The sequence below is a fragment of the Macaca fascicularis genome, chromosome 17, assembly GCF_037993035.2.
Source record: "Macaca fascicularis isolate 582-1 chromosome 17, T2T-MFA8v1.1".
NCBI lineage: Eukaryota > Metazoa > Chordata > Mammalia > Primates > Cercopithecidae > Macaca > Macaca fascicularis.
Genome location: NC_088391.1, coordinates 5094760 through 5116921, shown reverse-complemented (window position 1 = coordinate 5116921; position 22162 = coordinate 5094760). Strand labels below are relative to the sequence as shown.

The window sequence follows — 22162 nt, the reverse complement described above, 5'->3', positions numbered from 1 at the left end:
TTTTATCACTGCGGAGAAGCCTTTGTGGGTGGGGTCACTACTGGGGAGAAAAGAAAATGTTGAAGGAAGTCATCAGCTTTGTTGCTTTTCTTAATTGCAAGGTTTGAGTGTACTGCCTGATGATCAGAGCCAGAAGCACAGATCTCCAGGAAATGCCACCACTGGAGAGAGCGCCACACGCTGCTTCCCATCGTATGTCTACCCAGACCCAACCCAGGAAGAAACATGCGCTTCCAACATTTTATCCCATGAGCAAAGTAACTTCTGTAGAACTGCTCGTGGAGATTTTGTCTTAACTTCAAAACGTGCTTCTCCTAATTTATTTTCTGAGGCACAGTGTCAAGAAGCACCTGTGGAAAAAAGTAATTTAAAAGAAGAAAACCGTAACCATCCTACAGGTGAGCTACTTGTGTTTCCCTCTTCTGTACTTACAGTGTTACTAACTTGTCCTAAGATCAAGCCTTTCCGTGGTTTTTCTTTAAAAATTACTTTTTCAAAGATGGAGTCTTGGCCGTGTTGCTCAGGCTGGACTCAGACTCCTAAGCACAAGTAATCCTCCCCGATCAGCCCCTGAGGTAGCTGGGACTATAGGCACATGCTACCCTGATAGCTCTGTGTGGTTATTTTTTTCTTGTCCCCTGTGGCGTGTTTTTTTTTTTTTTTTTGATTCAGAGTCTCGCTGTGTCACCCAGGCTGGAGTGCAGTGGCACAATCTCGGCTCACTGCAACCTCTGCCTCTAGGGTTCAAGTGATTCTCGTGTCTCAGCCTCCCAAGTAGCTGGGATTACAAGTATGCACCACCACGCCCAGATAATTTTGTGTGTTTTTAGTAGAGATGGGGTTTCACCGTGTTGGCCAGGCTAGTCTCAAACTCCTGGCCTCAAGTGATCTGCCTGCCTTGGCCTCCCAAAGTGCTGGGATTACAGATCTGAGCTACTGCACCCAGCCTTCATGCCTTGTTCCTAATTTAGAGTTAATTCATCGGTGTGGAAAGCTCACATATGTTTTTCTTTTTTACACAACATGCTTCCCTAGCCTTTTGTTTTGGAAAATTTCAAACATCTAAAAAAGTTGAAAGACCACTGCAGTGATTACTGATATACCCACCACCTGGATACAGCGGTTAATATTTTGCTGTATTTACTCTATCAATGTATGTATGTGTGTGTATATATCTTCTATATGTATATCCTTATCTTTACCTCTATTTGTGTATAATTTGCTGAACCATTTCAGTGAAAATAATATGCAGGTATCTTGTTACTTCATTCCAAATATTTCAGTATGCATCAAGTAAAAATTAGGACATCTGTTTAACCACAGTGCTATTACTATATCTAAAGAAATTAATGATAATTCCTTAATATTTAAGTTCGTTTTGGAATTCCCACAGTTATCCCAAAATGCCTTTTAAAGGTGCTTTTTTTTAAAGGATCCAATCAGATTCATGCATATCCAGTCAAGTTCATGTATTATGCTTGATTCTTATAACTCTTTAGTCTTTTTTTTTTTTTTTTTTTTTGAGACGGAGTTTCGCTCTGTCGCCCAGGCTGGAGTGCAGTGGCGCGGATCTCAGCTCACTGCAAGCTCCACCTCCTGGGTTTACGCCATTCTCCTGCCTCAGCCTCCCGAGTAGCTGGGACTACAGACACCCACCACCTCGTCCGGCTAGTTTTTTGTATTTTTTAGTAGAGACGGGGTTTCACTGTGTTAGCCAGGATGGTCTCGATCTTCTGACCTCGTGATCCGCCCGTCCCGGCCTCCCGAAGTGCTGGGATTACAGGCTTGAGCCACCGCGCCTGGCCTAGTCTTTTTAATCTCTAGAAAAGCCCACACTTTTTTTCCTCGTGACATTAACCTTTTGAAGAATGTCAAGTGTCTTTATTTTATTTTTGAGACAAGGTCTTGCTGTGTCACCTCGGTTGGAGTACAGTGGCACCATCTTGGCTTATTGCAACCTCTGCTTGCTCTCAGCCTCCCAAGTAGCTGGGATTACAGGCATGTGCCACCACACCTGGCTAATTTTTTTTTTTTTTTTTTTTGGTAGAGGTGGGGTTTTGCTGTGTTGACCAGGCTGGTCTCAAATTCCTGGCCTCAAGCTATTCTCCCGCCTTGGCCAAAGTGCTAGGATTACAGGTGTGATCCACCACACCCGACCTCAGGTGTCTTAATTGCAGTTTTGTAGTTTCTTGTAATTATATTAAAGAATTCCTTGAGTGTTGTAAAATCTTTGACATACATCACTTTTAATTAAAAATTTTTTTAGCATAGTAACTTGTAAAATTTTCATGTTTTAAGACATTAATATGCTTTTCTTGAGCTAAATTGTTCCTAATTTTTATCTCAGGAGAAAGTATTTTATGTTGGGAGAAAATGACAGAACAAATTCAGGAAGCTAATGTTAAGAACTTAAAAAAACATGATGATTCCTCAGAAGTGGCTAATATTGAAGAAAGGTATTGTTCATGTGGAAAGTGAGAAATGTGACTATTTAGTAAACAGCCTTTGTTATTGAACACTTGTTTGAAAGATCTGTACTTTTCTTGTTTCTGCTTGATGATGCTTTAAAGTATCAGGTTAAATATACAACCTCTTATGTACTGTCAACAGCAAAGGAGGTTGGGAGATATGTCAGTTAAAGCTGCTTTGACATTGTGTTGTCAAAGCTTTTTCACTTAAGAGAAACATCTGGATAAAATCAATTTCTCTCAAATAGTTAAATCCTATTTTTGGAGAAGGGAAAAATTAAGTATTGGCATCTCCCATTTGGTGTCACTTATTAATTATAATTGCATAATCAGTTACAGAATTTTAAAATATGGCAAAGATAAAGTATTTTATCATTTAACTAAGTTATTTAAAAAATTTATTTCAACATTTTTGAATATAATGATATGGACAAAATGACTTTTCTGATTATTACTTCACTCACATTAAGGGCCTTTCTTAATTAAAAAAATGCATGTTTAGTGATCTATTTTTGAAATACATTTTAAAGTTATTTGCTGAATGTGTTACTCCATGTGTTAATCTGTAGTCGATAGATGGACTTCAGAAGGGTTCTTAGGACTCCAGAGTCTTGTGAAGAGTGTTGTGTGTTTCTGTATTTTAAGGGGTGGAGAGGGATTGTGGCTTTTGTTAGCTTCTCAAAGGGAGGCGCTGATTTTGGGAAAAGTTAGTTCTCCGTGTTGTCAAGGTTTTCTATACCAGGGACACTAAGTGTAAAATATTCACACATTATGATTTGCATGTTAAATAACTTTGTGTTTCTAACTAGGCCCATTAAAGCTGCTATTAGAGAAAGGAAACAGACCTTTGAAGACTACTTAGAAGAACAAATTCGATTGGAAGAGCAAGAACTGAAGCAAAAACAGCTGAGGGTGAGCAATTGTGCTCTTCTGATTAAATCGTTCTAAGGCTTTAGAGATTTATCTATAATTTGCCTTAAAAATAACTTTGAGATGACTTGGATATACAAAAATTAATTCAAATATTATTATTTTATATTTTAGGAAGCAGAAGGACCACTGCCAATCAAAGCAAAACCAAAAAAACCATTTTTAAAACGAGGAGAAGGTTTAGCCAGATTTACTAATGCTAAATCTAAGTTTCAAAAAGGGAAAGAAAGTAAACTAGTGACTAACCAGAGCACTTCCGAGGACCAGCCACTATTTAAAATGGATAGACAGCAACTCCAGCGGAAAACCGCTCTCATAAATAAGGAGCCGTGTGCAGACAACCCTGCCCTTAAAAAGGAGAGTAAAGCTGGAACCAAGAGTGGTTCTGTCGCCCTCAGTCAGAAGCCGAAAGTGCTGAAGTGTAGTGACAGGAAAAGTCTTTCTCCATCAGGACTGAAAATACACACAGGGAAGAAATGCGATGGGCAATGTAGAGACCAGATCAAATTTGATAAAAGAGTCGCATCTAATAATAAAGAAAATGTGCCTGAGAGTCGAAAACCTTGCGATACTGGCTGCACAGGGTGGAATAAGACACCAGGTAAAGACGGACCTCCTCTTTCAGCGGGGCCGGCCAGCCGCCTGGCTTCCAAGAGCCCCATGAGGGAGACCATGAAAGAGTCTGAATCTTCTCTTGATGTTTCTCTTCAGAAAACGTTAGAGACTTGGGAACGAGAAAAGGAAAAGGAAAATTTGGAATTAGATGAATTTTTGTTTTTAGAACAAGCTGCTGATGAAATATCATTTTCTAGTAATTCCTCATTTGTACTGAAAATCTTAGAAAGGGATCAACAGATCTGCAAAGGTCACCGGATGTCTTCCACCCCTGTCAAAGCTGCGCCACAGAAGACAAATCCGGCAGATCCCGTTAGTCAGTGTAGCCGCGGTGAGGGTTTGGACCACACTGCACGTGAGAAGGACGGTGAGTGTGAAGTCACACCCAAACAACTCCGTTCACTGTCCTCAGCTGATGAATCGAGGGAACAGCCTTGTAAAGTCAGTAGGAAAGCCGTCCAAAAGAGCACTTCTGAAAATCAAACGGAATGGAATGCAGGTGACGATGAAGGTGTTCTGAACAGTGACAGTAGCAGTGACTCTGAGGAACAGCTTGATATCACCATAAAACCCTCAACTGAGGATAGAGGAAGGGGCTTCAGCAGCAGAGAGGACAGCCCACACATCTGTGATGGTAAGGGGCCTTTTAAGGACACCGGGGCCCAAGAAGATAAAAGGAGAGACGTCGATCTGGATTTGTCTGATAAAGATGACAGTAGCGATGAGTCTGTCATAGAAAGCGTAAAACACAAAGCATCTGAGCCTGCAAGACCCTCATCCCTAAGTATGAGTAAAATGGACTTTGATGATGAGAGAACTTGGACTGACCTTGAAGAGAACATGTGTAATCATGACGTTACTCTTGGGAATGAATCCACTTACGGGACGCCGCAGACATGCTACCCTAATAATGAAACAGGTGTCTTGGACAAAACAATAAAAAGGAAGATTGCACCAGTCAAGAGGGGAGAAGACTTGAGCAAGTCCAGGAGGAGCGGAAGTCCTCCTCCTACATCGGAGCTGATGATGAAATTCTTTCCTGCTTTGAAACCAAAACCGAAGTCAGATTCACACTTGGGAACCGAACCCAAGTTAAACATAAGTCAAGACCAACCACCTGGTGAGTCAGAGCATTATAAAATATGTATCGGAATGTTAGAAAGTTAACATTTATCGGTATGCTGTCAGAATACTTAAAATCCTAACTTTCCTTATTGCTCAATAGAAGTCAAATTAATGGGTGATTGTAAAAATTTGATTTATTTTGTGGGTCGATATAATGCTTTAAAATTAATTACTTTTTAATAAAGTGAGATAACATCAAAGCTTCTACGTTTCCATTCTTCCCCAGACCTGGTTCAAGTCCCCCTTCTAGAGGTACCAGTATTACCATTTCATGTGTGTATTCTAAAGAGTCCATGCATAAAAAAGCATATGTGTCAGTTTGTGTATAATTACCTTTCTATACAAATGAAAATATGCTTTTTGCGTACTGTCCTGCACCTTGCTTATGATAAATTTTTAAGATTGTTCTACCGCATATACACATCTTCCTCATTCCATTTAATAGATGTGTAGTGTTTCTGTTGATGTAACGAACTTTTTAAACTCACGCTGGAAGATTCCTTTCCATTATATTGTATTATAAACTCTGACTGCCTAGCAGAGCATAGGTGCTTTAAAATAGAAATTATAACGTTATTTTTCAAAAACTCTGATTTTAAAAGTAATTTTTTTTGTACAAAGTTTGGAAGCTTAAAAAATATAGAAGCAAAAATATTTACAACTTAACTACCCAAAAGTGACTGCTATGCCATTTTGGGATATTTCCTTCCAGTCATTTTTTCTATGTAGTTTTAATATGACGGAGTTTATGACTTGCCTCATTCCTTTAGCCTTGTGGATCACATTTCTTTTCTAAAAAAGTACTAACTGATGAAATGCTTCTTTGAATTGAAGGACAGAAGCACTGGCTATTTTACATTTTAAATAGCAAATTTGATAAAGGGAAAAAATTTTAATTTGCATTTATTTGATTAGTAGTAGGGGGTAAACTGATTTTGGTGTTGATTAGCTCTTTAGATCTTTTGTTGATTACTTATTCATGTTCTTAAGCTATTTATATATATCGGTCTTTTAAAAATGGATTTGAATGATTTCTTTTTGTGTATCATGTTGATTCCTTATCAGGTCAATACTCTTTTCAGGTAGATTAATTCATAAATACACACTGATTTCCTCAGGAAAGTTAGGTTTAATATTTTTCCTTTTCATATTTGAAGCATTGTTTCTAATGCATTTTAATGGCACAGATGTTTGCCATATTCTTGGTTCTTAGTGTTACTAGCTAGTTGGTGTTTTTGCTGCAGTAAGGCCTTTTGTGAAGTTCAGTATTTATGGCCTATTTCATAGGTGACAATGCTCGATCCCAGGTTTTGAGAGAGAAAATTATTGAATTGGAAACAGAAATAGAAAAGTTTAAAGCCGAGAACGCATCTTTAGCTAAACTTCGCATTGAACGAGAAAGTGCCTTGGAAAAACTCAGGTACGTTTGGGTCTGTAAGTTGGGAAAAAATACTCTGTGATTCAGTTATACCTTTAAGACCATCTGTAAACAGTCTGAAACATTTTAAATCAATCCAGCAAATGTAACTGAAAAGGAGGCGAAATCTGTTATCATATACGTTTTTTTACTGAATAAAATGACCCAGTGTAGTCAATGATGTGTATGAAGGGGAATTTTCTTAGTGGAGAGAGCATATATTAAAATTTGAAAAGCAGTTTGGAGCTGTGGTACCTTCCCTAGTTAGTGTGCTGGTTTCTCTGGGCTGCTGTAACAAAGTATTCCCACCTAGGTGGTTTTAAACAACAGAAATGTATTTTCCTGTGGTTCTGGAGGCTATAAGTCCAAAGTCCATGCACCAGCCAGGCGGGCCATGCTGGCTCGTCCAGCTTCTGGTGGTTTGGGGCACTCCTTGGTATTTCTTGGATTGCAGCTACATCACGCCAGTCTCCGCCTCTGTGGTCACACAGCCATCTTCCCTCTGTCCGTGTCTTCACATGGCATTCCCGTCTGTGTGTGTGTCTGTCTTGGTGCCTCTTTTAAGGATAGGGTCATACTGGATTAAGGGCCCACCCTACTCCAGTATAACCTCATCTTAACTGGCATCTTACTTATATCTCCAAAGGCCCTATTTCCAATAAGGTCACCTTCACAGGGATTAGGACTTCAACATATTATTTTCGAGGACACAGCTCCACCTACAGCAGTCAATAGTAGGACATATCGTTTCCTACCCTAGGTCATGATCTCACCCGACCTTATTGGTTAGCGAAACTTGAACTGAACTTACATGAGACTATTTATATATGTTTATTATTTCTATTACATATATACATTTTATGTAGGCATTTTTAAATTGTACTTGTGAATAGTACTAAGTTCTATTGCAGAAACACCAATACTTTTTATTCCAGATGTTGCTCTGGGTCTTGTTGGGGATATTATATGTCACATGCACACTGTATTTCTTTGTTTTTTGGTTTTGTTACTTTAACGTTTGAGGAGAAATTCATTCAACTGTAGTTCCCATGGCTGCCTGCTGCGGGATTGGATCTAGGAGATGGTAGCTGCTATGCAAATGCTGACATTCGCCCAGATTTCCCAGCCTCTTTTTTCTTTAGCACTCGCCAGGACGCTGCAGGGCTTTCGTTAGTGTCCAGAGTTCCCAAGCGGTTGGTTCTCACAGGTGCTGCTAGTTCAATAGCGGCTTTGGTGGAGGGAGTGATTCTTGGAGCTTCCTACTCCACCGTCTTCCTTGACATCTCTTCCGTGTTTCTTCTCTAAAAACCTGAAAAATAGGAATTCTAAAGCACACCTGGCCCATAAGTTCCAGATAAAGGGTTATAGAGAGCTATTAATCCACTTAAAAAGGAAATTCAGTTACTATACTGTATTCTGCACTATGCTTAAAAATCAAATTCTGAAAATTTATTATTTTTTAATTGAAACATCTTTGTTTTTCTGCTGATACATACTGTAAATATATACTTATTATAGTAGTGATGGGTAAAATGTGGAACTTATTCCAATCCCTTCTCCACCCAAGATGACTTTTAAATAAATGTCTCTACTTTGGGAGGCCGAGACGGGTGGATCATGAGGTCAGGAGATCGAGACCACCCTGGCTAACACGGTGAAACCCCGTCTCTACTAAAAAAATACAAAAAACTAGCCGGGTGAGGTGGCGGGCGCCTGTAGTCCCAGCTACTCGGGAGGCTGAGGCAGGAGAATGGTGTGAACCCGGGAGGCGGAGCTTGCAGTGAGCTGAGATCCGGCCACTGCACTCCAGCCTGGGCGACGGAGCGAGACTCTGTCTCAAAAAAAACAAAAAAAAAAAGTCTCTACTTCATTATTTCAAAATGGACCTTTTTCTTTTAAAGAACATTTAAATCATAAGATAATGGCTGGGTTTTTTTGTGTGTTTTTTTTAAGCATTTTGCCTATGTCAGTTTTGCTTTGTTCCAAGAAAAATTCAGTCCTCAAATTTAGACATTGTGTTATTCTTCCCAACTTACAGACGAGGAAACTGATGCACTGAGAAGAAAGTTTTTTAAGTTTACCTCCTTAGTGACAGAGCCTCAGTGGCAGCCTAGGCAGTGCGGTTCAGCAGAGCCCTGGACTCTGCTGTATGGGGTCTTTAATCTGCTTTTTATTTTATTTTTATTTTTTTGAGACAGCATCTGGCTTTGTCACCCAAATTGGAGTGCAGTGGTACAATCTTGGCTCACTGCAACCTCTGCCTCCTGGGCTCAACCCATCCTCCACCTCAGCCTCCTGACAGGCATGCGCCACCACCCCCAGATAATTTTTGTATTTTTGGTAGGTACGGAGTTTTGCCATGTTCCCTAGGCTGGTCTTGAACTCCTGGGCTCAAGTGATCCTCCCGCCTTGGGCTCCTAAATTTCTGAGATTACAGGCATGAGCCACCATGTCCAGCCCTGCTTTTTATTTTAACAACGTAATAGACATCTTACCCTATTAGCACACCCTAGTCTTCTGTATCCTTGAAATGACTGTATTGTATTAATGCTACTGTGACTAATCTGTTAGTGGAAATTTAGCTTGTTTAGAATTTTTCACTATTACAAATCATTCTGTGGGGAATATCATCGTATGTATGAGGCACTTTCTATTTAAAAATATACTTCCTTGTGATAAATTTTTAGAATGTCTGTTGCCCCAGTCAGCATCTGAGGCTTCTTCTCACCCCTTTCCCCATCACTGGAGTTGAGCGTTAGCAGTCTTTCACATCTTGCCAACCTGGTAATTATACCATCTTTCACCTGCTGAAGTTTGCATTTCTTTAATTATTGATAAAGTTGAGCATGCTTTAATATTTAGCGGTCATTTGTGTTTACTTCGTAACTTTCTTTGTGACCTTTGCTCATTTTTCAGGATACTAAACTTTCTCAAATGTGCCACAAGTATTCCTCCCCCAGTGTTTGCTTTGACTATATGATTGTGTGCACACTGTCGACCTTTTGCATATTTAGTCAGTAAGAGTATCTTATCTGTCTGCTGTCCCTCCAGTGAGGCAGGGAGAGACTTGTCCAGTGTCGAGGCTTTAAATGCTGTTATGCCCCAGATCCAGATCTCTCACCCACATCTCCTATCCCACTGCCTCGTTGTTGTCTCTACCTGGAGAGCTGATGAATGTTTAAATTGATCATTTAGAAAAAGTGAGCTCCTGACGTTCCCTCCTGAACTTACTTTTCTCTTCTTCTTCCCTGTCTCGGCATGAGAGTCTGCTCTTCATTTGGCCAGTGGAAAATCTTGGAGTCGTGCTTGAGTCTTCTCTTGCTCTCTCAGTCCGTTTCTAACCCGACTGCTTCACTGCCTCAGAGCTGCCACTCTCGACCAGGGCCCCATTGGCTTTCCCTGGTTATTAAAATTGTTTCCTAGTAGGTCTCTCTGCTGCCCATGTCTGTGCTCTTCACACACATCCATAGCCATCCTGTGTTTGGGTAGTTCATCTGATCAAGGCCACCTCCTTTTTTTTTTGGAGATGTAGTTTCACTCTTGTTGCCCAGGCTGGAGTGCAATGGCGTGAGCTCGGCTCACTGCAACCTCCACCTCCCAGGTTCAAGCGATTCTCCTGCCTCAGCCTCTTGAGTAGCTGGGATTACAGGCATGCACCACCATGCCCGGCTAATCTTGTATTTTCAGGAGAGACGGGGGTTTCTCCATGTTGGTCAGGCTGGTCTCGAACTGACCTCAGGTCCAGCTGCTGACCTGATCTGCCCGCCTCGGCCTCCCAAAGTGCTGGGATTACAGGAGTGAGCCACCGTGCCTGGGCTGTTTCCTTTTTTGACACCTTCTCCTGCTACCCATCCTTTGCTCACTCTGTTTTAGCCACACTGGCCTCCTGGCTGTTCTTTGAACACCTCAGCCACATTCCTGCCTCAGGGCTTTGGCACTTGCCGCACCCTCTGCCTGCACTGCTGTGTGTGGACACCCTTGTGACCGCCTCTCTCATTCTCTTCAGGTTTCCTTCATGTTATCTCAGCAAGAGAACCCCTCATATTATCTCAGCAGGATAACCCTCACATGCAGTTTCACCCTCCCATTCTGATATTTCCTAAACTTCTGCCTTGCTTTATTTCTCTTTAATGCTTCTAATATTCCATGTACTTATTTACCTTCTTTATTATCATCTGTCTTCCTTTAGAATGTAAGAAGCTGCATGGGAATAATTTTTTTTTTTTTTTTTGAGACAGAGTCTCTCTCTGTTGCCCAGGCGATCACAGCTCACTGCAACCTTGAATTCCTGGACTCAGGCCTGCCTCAGCCTCCCAGTTTTGGGATTACAGGCATAAACCACTGTGCCAGCTAGAATGTTTGTTTTTTTCCCTGTGGTTTCCTCACCACCTTGTAGAATGCCTGATTCATCGTAGGCACCCAGTGAATGCTTGTTGGACGAATGCTTTGGTGAGTGGATTGGCTGTTATTTCAGGCCTCTGGATTGAAGATGAATTCACCGGGACTAGCAGTTACTAGCCTGTCAGCAGGTCCTGCACATCACCGCACCAAGATGGTCTCCTTAGGTGATAACATAATTTGGTCATTTTAGGAAAGAAATTGCAGACTTTGAACAACAGAAAGCAAAAGAATTAGCTCGAATAGAAGAGTTTAAAAAGGAGGAAATGAGGAAGCTACAAAAGGAACGTAAAGTTTTTGAAAAGTATTCTACAGCTGCAAGAACTTTTCCAGATAAAAAGGAACGTGAAGAAATACAGGTATGCTAGCTCTTTGTTATATTCATGTAAGTTAGTAAAGGTGACAATCTTGTAAGAATCTCAGTTATTTCTTATGTCATAGCAAACCTGTATCAATCCATCATTCATTCATTCAGCAAATAATCTGTCTGAGACAGTGCATCAGGAATGTCTTCTGTAGTCTTGAGTTTTAAAGAGTAGAAGATAACAGTTCTTTTCTTACTAGTAAAGGCTTCCTAGAAAAGACCGTGATAATATCATAGATGAATTAACAAGCCTGGAGCTGGAAATTCACCGGCATAATGTTGTGTTAATCTTTTTGACCTACCACATACCACCAAATACTGTTAGTTCTGTTCATTTATCATAATTTACGACCATAAATAACCAGGTCTTTAATTCTAAAACTTATAAACTGATAGGCCAGATTATCAGTCCTGTTCATTTCATAGTTAGAAATGGACATGTTAAAACTATAAACCTTCTAGAAAAAAATAGGTGAATCTACTTACAACATTGGCATATGCGAAGATTTCTAAGAGAAGACACAACTATAAAAGAAACAATGAATATATTGGACTTCATCAAAGTTAAGACTTATCAAAAGAGAAATTTTAAATGGCTATCCATTGCTTCTAGCATAAAATGGAAACTCCACTGTCTGTATTTTAATTACTAGCATTTCTGAGTTCCTTCCTTTGCTTTCTTCCTGTCTCGTGTAGCCATCCTGGTCTGCACACCTACACCTTGAGTTATTGAACAGCACGGTGCTCAGGGTCTTTAATTCTCTCTTAATTTTTGTGGGAAGAAACGTACTATTATGTTTTGGTTAATACTTAGTTTATTAACTCTAATATGTTAGATGTTGGCAATATTAAAACTTTTGTTTCAAAAGGTAATATAAGTATATTATCATTCAAAAGTTACAAAAAGATGTGTGGTGAAATTTCTCCCTCACCCTTGCCCTGGCCACCTGTTCAGTTGTTTTTTGAAAACAATTTTTTATTATGGAAAATTTCAAAAATACATAAAGGTATCATTTTGTCTTTCTAATTTCATCTCTCTTGCCTCGTACTCTTTTTTTTGCTTTTTAATCTGGAATTTAAAAAGTGAAATCCCAGACATCTGCTCATTTCACCTATACATAGTCTAGTATGTTTCTCTGAGAAAGACACCTTTAAAAAAATAAGACTATTGACTGGGGGCGGTGGCTCACTCCTATAATCCCAGCACTCTGGGAGCCGAGGCAGGCAGATGACTTGAGGTCAGGAGTTTGAGACCAGCCTGGCCAGCATGGCAAATCTCCATCTCTACGAAAAATACAAAACAATTAGGTGTGGTGGTGCGCCTGTAGTCCCAGGTACATGGGAGGCTGAGGCAGGAGAACCTCTTGAACCCAGGAGGAGGAGGTTGCAGTGAGCCAAGATCATGCTCCTGCACTCCAGCCTGGGTGACAGAGTGAGACTCCGTCCACTGAGCGGGGTGGGGGGAATTATACCTTTGTCACACCTATAACAAAATTTATAGTATCAATGAATTCTTAGTCCATATTCAGATTTTCCAGTTGCTTGGTATCTTTACAGTTGGTTTGTTTGCATTGTAATTCACCTCTCTTGAGGCAGCCAGTGTTATCAATCTCATATCTTTCCAGAGAAATTCTTAGAAAGTACATACATATATTCGTGGTGTTTTTTTTAAAACATTAATGATAGTCTACTGAAATCATGATGTATCTTAACAGAACATCTTTATTTGTTTTATTATTGTATAGAATTGTAGTATGTGCCATAATTTACTCACCTAAGCACTATGTATTTCTGTTCTTTTTCTGTTTACAAGAATCCAAGAAGGGCTGTACTGAATAACTTTGTGCATATATGACCTCTCACAATCATTCTCCCACTTACTCATTCAGCACATGGCTACTGAGGACCTGCTGTGTAGCAGGCATGTACTGGGAATGCAGCAGTGAACAAAACCAATCAATCCCTGTCCTCATGTAGCTTATGTCCTGGAGTATATCTCTAGGATGGATTCCTACAAGTGAGATGTTGAGGTTAAAGGTATGTACATTGATACAAATTGCCAGATTATCCCTCCATAAACATCATGCCAAATTTTAGTTCAGTTTTATTTTTTATTTTTATTTTTTGAAACACTTCATAGCCCAGACTGGAGTGCAGGGGCTAAATTTCAGCTCACTGCAACTTCCATCTCCCAGGTTCAAGCGATTCTCCTGCCTCAGCCCCTCAAGTAGCTGGGATTATAGGTGCCCACCACCATGGCTGGCTAATTAATTTTTAGTTTTACTAGCAATTCTTAGAGGGTTTTTTGTTCTCTGCTTGATAGGTAAGAGGTTAAAAATTGATATTAAACTTAATTGAATTTCTTTTAAACAATCTGAATTATAGTTACAAATTTAATATGGCTGTTTTTGGTGAACAAGCCATATACTTGAAACAGTAGTTATAACAAATTCTGCTCTCAGAAAACTTAACTGAATTAAAAACCATAGCCTATTCTAAAATACATGATGGGTTTGTCATTTCATTTTTCTTTCTGGATCTCCTAGAATTAGAGATATTTTAAATACCTTGCTGTGTTATGAAAATCTTACCAGATCCGAAGGGAAAAAATAAATAACCTCCTTAGATCACTGATCCAAGGTTATGAGATAGATTGTTTTCCTTCTGCTGTTTCTCATACCTCTGATCCTGACTGCTTCTTTCAAGGTGATTCAAACCAGAGCAAACACTTCTTTTTGTTGTTGTACTTTGTTAGGTGAATAACGTGGGTTTTCTCTTTCTTTTTTTTTTTGAGACGGAGTCTCGCACTGTCGCCCAGGCTGGAGTGCAGTGGCGCGATCTCAGCTCACTGCAAGCTCCGCCTCCCGGGTTCCCGCCATTCTCCTGCCTCAGCCTCCCGAGTAGCTGGGACTACAGGTGCCCGCCCCCTCACCTGGCTAGTTTTTTTGTATTTTTTAGTAGAGACAGGGTTTCACCATGTTAGCCAGGATGGTCTCGATCTCCTGACCTCGTGATCCGCCCGTCTCGGCCTCCCAAAGTGCTGGGATTACAGGCTTGAGCCACCGCGCCCGGCCGTGAGTATTCTTTTCTTGCAACTTGGTGCCTTTCCCTCACACGACGTGTTCTCTGATTCTCAGGCTCTGCAGTCCAGGCTGCTAGCTCTTATCCCTGTGTGGCTATTTCCATTTAAATAATTAGAGGTAAATTGAAAAGTCAGCTTCTCATTCCCATTAGCTACATTTCCAGGACTTAGTAGCCACCTGTGGCTGGCTGGTGGCTGCCACACCGCACCGTGCAGGACTGGGCACATCCTCACTGCTGGCAGCTCTGGGCTGTGCCCATCAGTGGGCTTGTTGGGTGATGAGGGGCTGGGCTGGTGAGTTGCCTTCCCTCTTCAGGAACTCATTCTTGAGCTCGCCTTTGTTGGTTTATATGATTTCTGGTGTTGATTGAAGTTTTGGAACCAGTTCATACTGGTTATCATGTGTGGTCCTGGGTATTCATTATTTCTTGCTGGTTTTGGTGCAGTTCCTTTTCTTCCTTACACGGTTTGGCTTATTCATAGCTCCCCATATTTACCTTTCTCTCTACTTCTGTGCAAAAATATACTTTAAAAACAGATATATACTTCATAGAAAAACAAACCTATGTTTTTTGATACTCTATTAAATCATCCCAAAATTAAGGGGAGGGCATATTTAACCTTCCTTTACATTACAGTTATGTTAAAAAATATTATTTTATTTTGGGTATTCTTTCAGTACATTTAAAGAGAACCCCTTATGTACTAGACACTTGTAATCATTGAGGAATTGATGATGAGTTAGCCATTTCTGCCTTCCTGGCATTTACATTCATCGTTACTGAGTCATAGCTTTTCACACAGGTTATTTTAATTAATTATAAATTTTCCATTTTGATATTTAAGTGGTCCCAACTTGACCAGTGGGGGAGCCCCTTTAAATCCATGGCTCCCTTGCCACTTAGCGCTGCCCTTGGCGTTTTGAGAGCACTGCTTTCTGGAACAACGGGTTATTTAAGACTATTTGGTTTTGGCTTTCTTTCTTTCCTTTTTCTTTTTCTTTTCTTTTTTTTTTTTGAAACAGTCTCGCTGTGTCACCCAGGGTGGAATGCAGCGGCGCTATCTCGGCTCACTGCAAGCTCTGCCTCCTGGGTTCACGACATTCTCCTGCCTCAGCCTCTTGAGTAGCTGGGAATACCGGCGCGTGCGTGCGTGTGTGTGTGTGTGTGTGTGTGTGTGTGTGTGTGTGTGCGCGCGCGCGCCGCGCCCGGCTAATTGTGTGTGTGTTTGTGTGTTTAGTAGAGACAGGGTTTCATGTCAGCCAGGGGATGTGTGTGTGTGTGTGTGCCGCACCCAGCTCTGTGCGTATGTGCGCCGCGCCCGGCTAATTGTGTGTGTGTGTGTGTGTGTGTGTGTGTGTGTGTTTAGTAGAGACAGGGTTTCATCATGTCAGCCAGGGTGTGTGTGTGTGTCGCACCTGGCTGTGTGTGTGTGTGTGTTTAGTAGAGAAAGGGTTTCATCATGTCAGCCAGGGTGTGTGTGTGTGTGTGTGTGTGTGTGTGCGCCGCGCCTGGCTAATTGTGTGTGTGTGTGTGTTTAGTAGAGACAGGGTTTCATGATGTCAGCCAGGGGTGTGTGTCTGGTGTGTGTGTGTGTGTGTGTGCGCCGCGCCTGGCTAATTGTGTGTGTGTGTGTGTTTAGTAGAGACAGGGTTTCATGATGTCAGCCAGGGGTGTGTGTCTGGTGTGTGTGTGTGTGTGTGTGCGCCGCGCCTGGCTAATTGTGTGTGTGTGTGTGTTTAGTAGAGACAGGGTTTCATGATGTCAGCCAGGGTGTGTGTGTGTGTCGCACCCGGCTGTGTGTGTGTGTGTGTGTTTAGTAGAGACAGGCTTTCATCATGTCAGCCAGGATGGTCTCCATCTCCTGACCTCGTGATCCGCCCGTCTTGGCCTCCCGAAGTGCTGGGATTACAGGCTTGAGCCACCGCGCCCGGCCTTGGCTTTCTTTTTTAAACCTGCTCTGGTCTGGCATCCGCTGCGCTGCAGGAGCCGGGCCGCTCTGCGTGTAGAGCCTGTGGAGGCTGACAGCCTTCTGCAGGTCGGGAGTCCCCTGAGTCTTCCCTGCCTTGGCTCCTGCCCTTTCTTCCCGTTTTCACAGCGCAGGCTCTCAGCTGTGCTCACCGGGGCCTGGCCAGCAGGACGTGGAGCCGCTGCAGGGTGTAATGACGCTGGGGGACCTCGAGATTTCCCGGCCACGCCTCGGAGCTTTCGCGCTGTGCCGGAAGTCTGCTCCCCAGCCGCGGATCCCCCCCGCCAGCCAGGCCTACTGGCTTCACCCCACAGGTCGTTTCCTGCTGCCCCTTTCTCCTCCCGGCTCGTCTCCCATCTGTCTGGGTCTGGACCCTCACCAGTCCCCCAGCCTAGGGGCTCCCTTCTCTTCCTCTCCCCCCTCCCCAGGGTCTCCGCCCGCTGGCTGCGGCCTCTCCCTCCCTCTGCACCCCGAGGGCGTCTCATCCTCCACCCAGTCCATCCCCGTGTCCAGCCCACGGAGCCCACTCTCCGCCTCCACCTTCTGTCTCCACCACGCGTTCTCCCCACCCTTCCTGTCTTTACTGCCTGCTGGCGTTTCTTCAAACAACTCACCCAACCCCGCAGCCCTCTCTGTGTTTTCCTTTGCAGCAAAACTTAAAAGCCTTGCCCGTATTCACTGTGCCTGGATCTCCAGACGTCACCAGCTCTTTTGCCACACGCCCTGCGGCATGGCCTCTGGTCATTCTATGGCACTGACACGGCCCCTGGCGAGTCCTTGTGCCCACCCGGACCACGAACCCCAGGCCTCGTCGGCAGCCGTCTGCCGGTGTCCATCCTGCTGCCATCCTCCCCTGTGCTTGGGCCACAGGCCTCGAATCATTCTCGAGGCTTCTCTTGCTCTTCCACTCCATGCTGTTCTGACACAAAGTCCACTCAGATTCCAGTTGCCACCTCTGGGTTAATGACTTGGCCTCTGCTCTCACCCAGTCCCTGTGGCGTCGCTCCAGGTGACAGCGGATCCCCTCTGCTCAGACACCTCCGTGTGCCTCTGCCTGCCTTCCTCTAAGACCCTCAGTCCCTATGTGATTGGGCCTCTTTCCCCTTCCTGTCCCTGGCCAGTCCTCCTGCCATTTACTTGTCACCTGTGCTGGTCCCTTGCAGTGCTGGCATAGTGCCAGGCACCCTCCTGTTGCTTCCCACACGCGCTGCCTCCCCCAGCTATGTTCAGTGACACCCAGCTTATGTCATGCTGCCTCCCCGCACAGCCCTGTCACCTCACCTTCTCTGGCTACTCTCCCGTCACCCCCTCACCTGCCCCGGCCACCCTCCCACTCTCCCGTCACCCCCTCACCTGCCCCGGCCACCCTCCCACTCTCCCGTCACCCCCTCACCTGCCCCGGCCACCCTCCCACTCTCCCGTCACCCCCTCACCTGCCCCGGCCACCCTCCCACTCTCCCGTCACCCCCTCACCTGCCCCGGCCACTCTCCCACTCTCCTGTCACCCCCTCACCTCCCCCGGCCACCCTCCCACACTTTCCCGTCACCCCCTCACCTGCCCCAGCCACCTTCCCACACTTTCCCGTCACCCCCCTCACCTGCCCCGGCCACCCTCCCACACTTTCCCGTCACCCCCTCACCTGCCCCGGCCACCCTCCCACTCTCCCGTCACCCCCTCACCTGCCCCGGCCACCTTCCCACTCTCCCGTCACCCCCTCACCTGCCCCGGCCACCCTCCCACTCTCCCGTCACCCCCTCACCTGCCCCGGCCACCCTCCCACTCTCCCACTCTCCCGTCACCCCCTCACCTGCCCCGGCCACCCTCCCACTCTCCCGTCACCCCCTCACCTGCCCCGGCCACCCTCCCACTCTCCCGTCACCCCCTCACCTGCCCCGGCCACCCTCCCACTCTCCCGTCACCCCCTCACCTGCCCCGGCCACCCTCCCACTCTCCCGTCACCCCCTCACCTGCCCCGGCCACTCTCCCACTCTCCCGTCACCCCCTCACCTGCCCCGGCCACCCTCCCACTCTCCCGTCACCCCCTCACCTGCCCCGGCCACCCTCCCACTCTCCCGTCACCCCCTCACCTGCCCCGGCCACCTTCCCACACTCTCCCGTCACCCCCTCACCTGCCCCGGCCACCCTCCCACTCTCCCGTCACCCCCTCACCTGCCCCGGCCACCCTCCCATCACCCTCCCACTGTCTCTGGCAGAGTGAGCCTCATCAGATAGAGCTTTGTTCTTAGTATTGCAAGGGCCTGTGACAGTGCCTGATAACAGATATTTTGTAAATATTAATTGCTCTTGAATTCTGCATCCATTTAGACTTATATTTTACCATTTTAGTATGAAATCCATCTTCCTGCAGGATAAAAATGCTTACCAGAAAGTTTTCATTTATTGGTCATAATCCGTCTCACAAATGGGAAACCTGATGTTCATGGAGGTTGTGGACCTTGTTTTAAGCTTTCAAGTCAGAAAACTCGGACGTGAACCTTGATGTCACCCAATCCAAAGTCCATGCCCTCTATGGTGGGGCCCGGATGTCCTCCCTATCCTCACCAGGCCGCCGGGTGGCTGCCGCAGGGGTTACTGGGTGCAGGTCATGGGCCGGGCCACGCCCGCTGCCTCGCCACTCATGGGCTTCGGTGCCCTACTCCTTCCTTGGCTTGCAGTCAGTCGCTTTCACTTGCAGCTGCACGTGATCTCGAATTGCTTTTAGACATTTCCCCTTATTTTAGTCTCTCTAAAACAACCAATTTTTTGGAAATTTATTTCTTCTCATGAATTTCAGATAGTTTTCAGGGCAGGTAGTTTTGACTTTGGAATCTTTTATTCTTTAGCTCTACTCTTCCTTCACTTATTCATGAGTTCCTGTTGCATTTCTTCTTTTCCGGATCTCCCCCATGGATCCCTTTCGGTTAATAGCTCAGGTGAGGTCTTTCCTAGGTCATGGCAGTTTTCTGCTGTTAGCTCCCATATGCTGTCTGCCTTCCTTTCTCCTGGCTTCTGGAATTAGGTTTGCTGATGGTCTGTGGTGAGACTCTGATCCCCTCCTCTCGCTGCTGAAAACCGCAGTGGTCTTAGAATGTCGTCTGCTGACTAAGCCTTCCCTTTCTGGCTGGCTATTCTGTTTCATTGCTGGCTGTCTATTCTGTTGTCTTAATTCTGGTAATGTAGTAATGTTTTTTGTTTTTTGTTTTTTTTTTGTTTTTTTTTTTTTTGAGAGACTTTAAAACAGCAAATAGCAGATTTACGGGAAGATTTGAAAAGAAAGGAAACCAAATGGTCAAGTACACACGGCCGTCTCAGAAGCCAGATAGAAATGTTAGTCAGAGAGAACACAGACCTCAGGGAAGAAATAAAAGTGATGGAAAGATTCCGACTGGATGCCTGGAAAAGAGCAGAAGCCGTAGAGCGCAGCCTTGAGGTGGAGAAGAAGGACAAGCTCGCGGTAGGCGGGGAGGCCAGTGGGTTGTGTCAGGCCGGGGGAGCTTCAGTATCTGAGCGTTCAAATTCATAGAGTCAGAAAGTAGAATGGGGCTGCCAGGGGCTGGGGGGCAGTGGGGAGGGACTGTGAACATGGATAGTTTCCGTCTTGTAAGATGAAAAGTGTCCTGGAGCTGGAGGGAGGGCGATGGTTGCAGTATACCCCAGAGATCCTTAATGCCACTGAAGTGTGCACCTAAACATGCCGAAGACGGTGAATTTTATGTGATACCTATTTTACCACAACTAAAAAGATTGTCCAAGCGTTGCTATACACGGGTACTTGGCAGACTCATTTCTCTAATTCCTGTGGAGGAGGTTTGCTACAGTAGGCAGATCATCTCTGTTAAAACAAACCAGGGGAGATTTTGGCCGAGAGTTGCACGCATATGACCCTTTTTAATCAAGTAATTGGTCTTTCATTCATCTTTGTGAACAACCAGGGTGTGCCAGGCACTGCGTTAGGCGCTTGGGGTACAGCAGTGAACAGACAAAATTCCTTACCCTTATGAAGCTTACATTCCAGTGGTGGAAGAAAGACTGTAATAAGTCAAATAATAAAACGTGTGGTGTGTGAGATGGTGATGAGACCAGGAGAAGCAGGGCGGTGGAGTGGCGTCACCATCTGGGTGGGACGGCCTGGGAAGCGCATGTGAGGAGTGGCTGGGTGGCCGTGAGGAGTGGCTGGGTGGCCGCCTGAGCCTGCAGAGGAGCCCCAGGCTGTAGCCGCGCCTGAGTGGGCCTGGGACGGGGCAATCGGAGTATGGGCGAGGAGCGGTGGGCCAGCCCTTGGGGTGGGATGGGACAGTGGGCGGTGGATGGGAGTCCTAACAGATGGCAGCATGCACCTGGGCATTTTTTGAGTGAGGGGGAGTCTGGAGGGCTCTGAATAAACGGTGGCCAGGCCTCTTTACCTCTGACTGCTGTAGACCAGGAACAGGTGGAAGGGAGCGTGGGCAACAGCAGGCACGCGGTAGGGCTCGGGGGACCGGGTGGCGGTGGCGGGTGGAGAGAAGCAGTCGTGTTTGTCGTTGAGCTGTGTGTGTGGTTGGTGGTGACATCAAGGAAGGAGTCAGGAATGGCCTCAACTTAGTTTTGTGTGTTGGTCTCACGAAGGTGCCACTGACTAGGAGCAACTGCAAGAAGGGAGCACATGGCCACCAGGAACTCAGGCTTGGACAGGGGACATTGAAATGCCTACAAGACACACGGGAGATCCGACTAGGCAGCTGCACACGGCAGCACAGGCTCCGGTTGGGGACAGACACCCGGGGTCATCCGATGTGTGATACAGCACGGGGCAGGGAGAGGCAGCAGGGCTGTGAGTAGGCAGGGAGGCGTGGGTGAGCAGCCAGAGAGCAGGAGCCAGGAGGCCGTGTGGTGTCCTGAGAACAAGTGAAGAAAAGGCTGCAAGGAGGAGAGTGGCCGCCTGTGTCGGGTGTGGCAGCAGCTCAGAGGACTGAAACCGGCCGTGGGGTTTACCAGGTGGGAGGAACTGTGGGCCTTGAGAAGGTCTGTTTCCCTGGAGTGTTGAAGAGGAAAGCCTGATTGGCTGGGAGCAGATAACAGCTTTGTAGTTTTGCAGTAAATTAAGGACATGAGGGTAGTGGCCATAGGGAAAATGTTTTGTTTTTAAGATGGTAAAATTAACAGGTGTTTGTGTAGTGGTTGGACTGATTCAGTGGAGAGGAAGATATCGATGCAGGAGGAAGTGGAAGAATTGCAGAAGCACCACACTTGGCGAAGTGAGAGGAGCTGGGTCCAGGCAGGGAGTGGAGGGCAGGCTGTGGCCAGGCAATGGCCTTCATGCCCAGAGGCGGGAGGTGCAGGCACAGCCTGGGCTTCTGTGAGGGCGGAGGTGGCAGGAGGGGAGGAGATACAGAAAGCCAGAGGTCATCTGTGTGAACAAAAGCAGAGGCTGGGGTAATAGAGTGATTCATGGCTGTACCTGGGCCCACCTGGGTCAGAGACTGAAATTTTAAAACGAGAATTGCACGTATGTTGTTCTTAGCTTGTGGTCATCCAAGTGAATGCCACCAAGTGAGCAGAGGGAGGGAAGCTAACAGTGTGTGTGACAAGAGTGCCTGCTGCGGAGCATACTTTAGCTGCAAGAGGACAGTGTGGGCCCGGAGGCTTTCAGGACATGGCAAGCACTGGGGGTCGAGGACCCGCAGGGCCATGTCTGTCGGCTGTGAGCGTGGTCAGGGCCAGGGAATTAACAGAATGAGCTGCAAAGACGGGAGAGTAGTGAGAAAGTAGCATTCTGCTCCTCGCCGCCCCCTACCTTTTAGTGTGAAAGCTTCCC

The 22162-nt window shown here is 45.4% G+C and overlaps 1 protein-coding gene across 8 annotated transcripts in view; it reads left to right on the top strand.

The window, feature by feature from the left end:
• Window positions 1–22162, top strand: part of CPAP (centrosome assembly and centriole elongation protein) — a 42941-nt gene that overhangs the window by 13704 nt on the left and 7075 nt on the right. For 3 of the 8 annotated variants that reach the window (XR_012426767.1, XM_015439075.4, XM_005585500.4), the window contains exons 4-10: window positions 102–398; window positions 2348–2456; window positions 3278–3380; window positions 3513–5133; window positions 6426–6558; window positions 11147–11312; window positions 19598–19822. Coding sequence is in view for 6 of the 8 variants with exons in the window: in XM_015439075.4 (XP_015294561.3) it covers window positions 102–398; window positions 2348–2456; window positions 3278–3380; window positions 3513–5133; window positions 6426–6558; window positions 11147–11312; window positions 19598–19822 (2654 nt within the window). In the remaining 2 variants the exon portion in view is untranslated. Of the gene's footprint in view, window positions 1–101; window positions 399–2347; window positions 2457–3277; window positions 3381–3512; window positions 5134–6425; window positions 6559–11146; window positions 11313–13206; window positions 13386–16496; window positions 17162–19597; window positions 19823–22162 lie in introns of those variants that run through there. The other 5 variants (XR_012426768.1, XM_005585501.4, XM_045377213.3 and 2 more) reach the window with 4 other exon arrangements.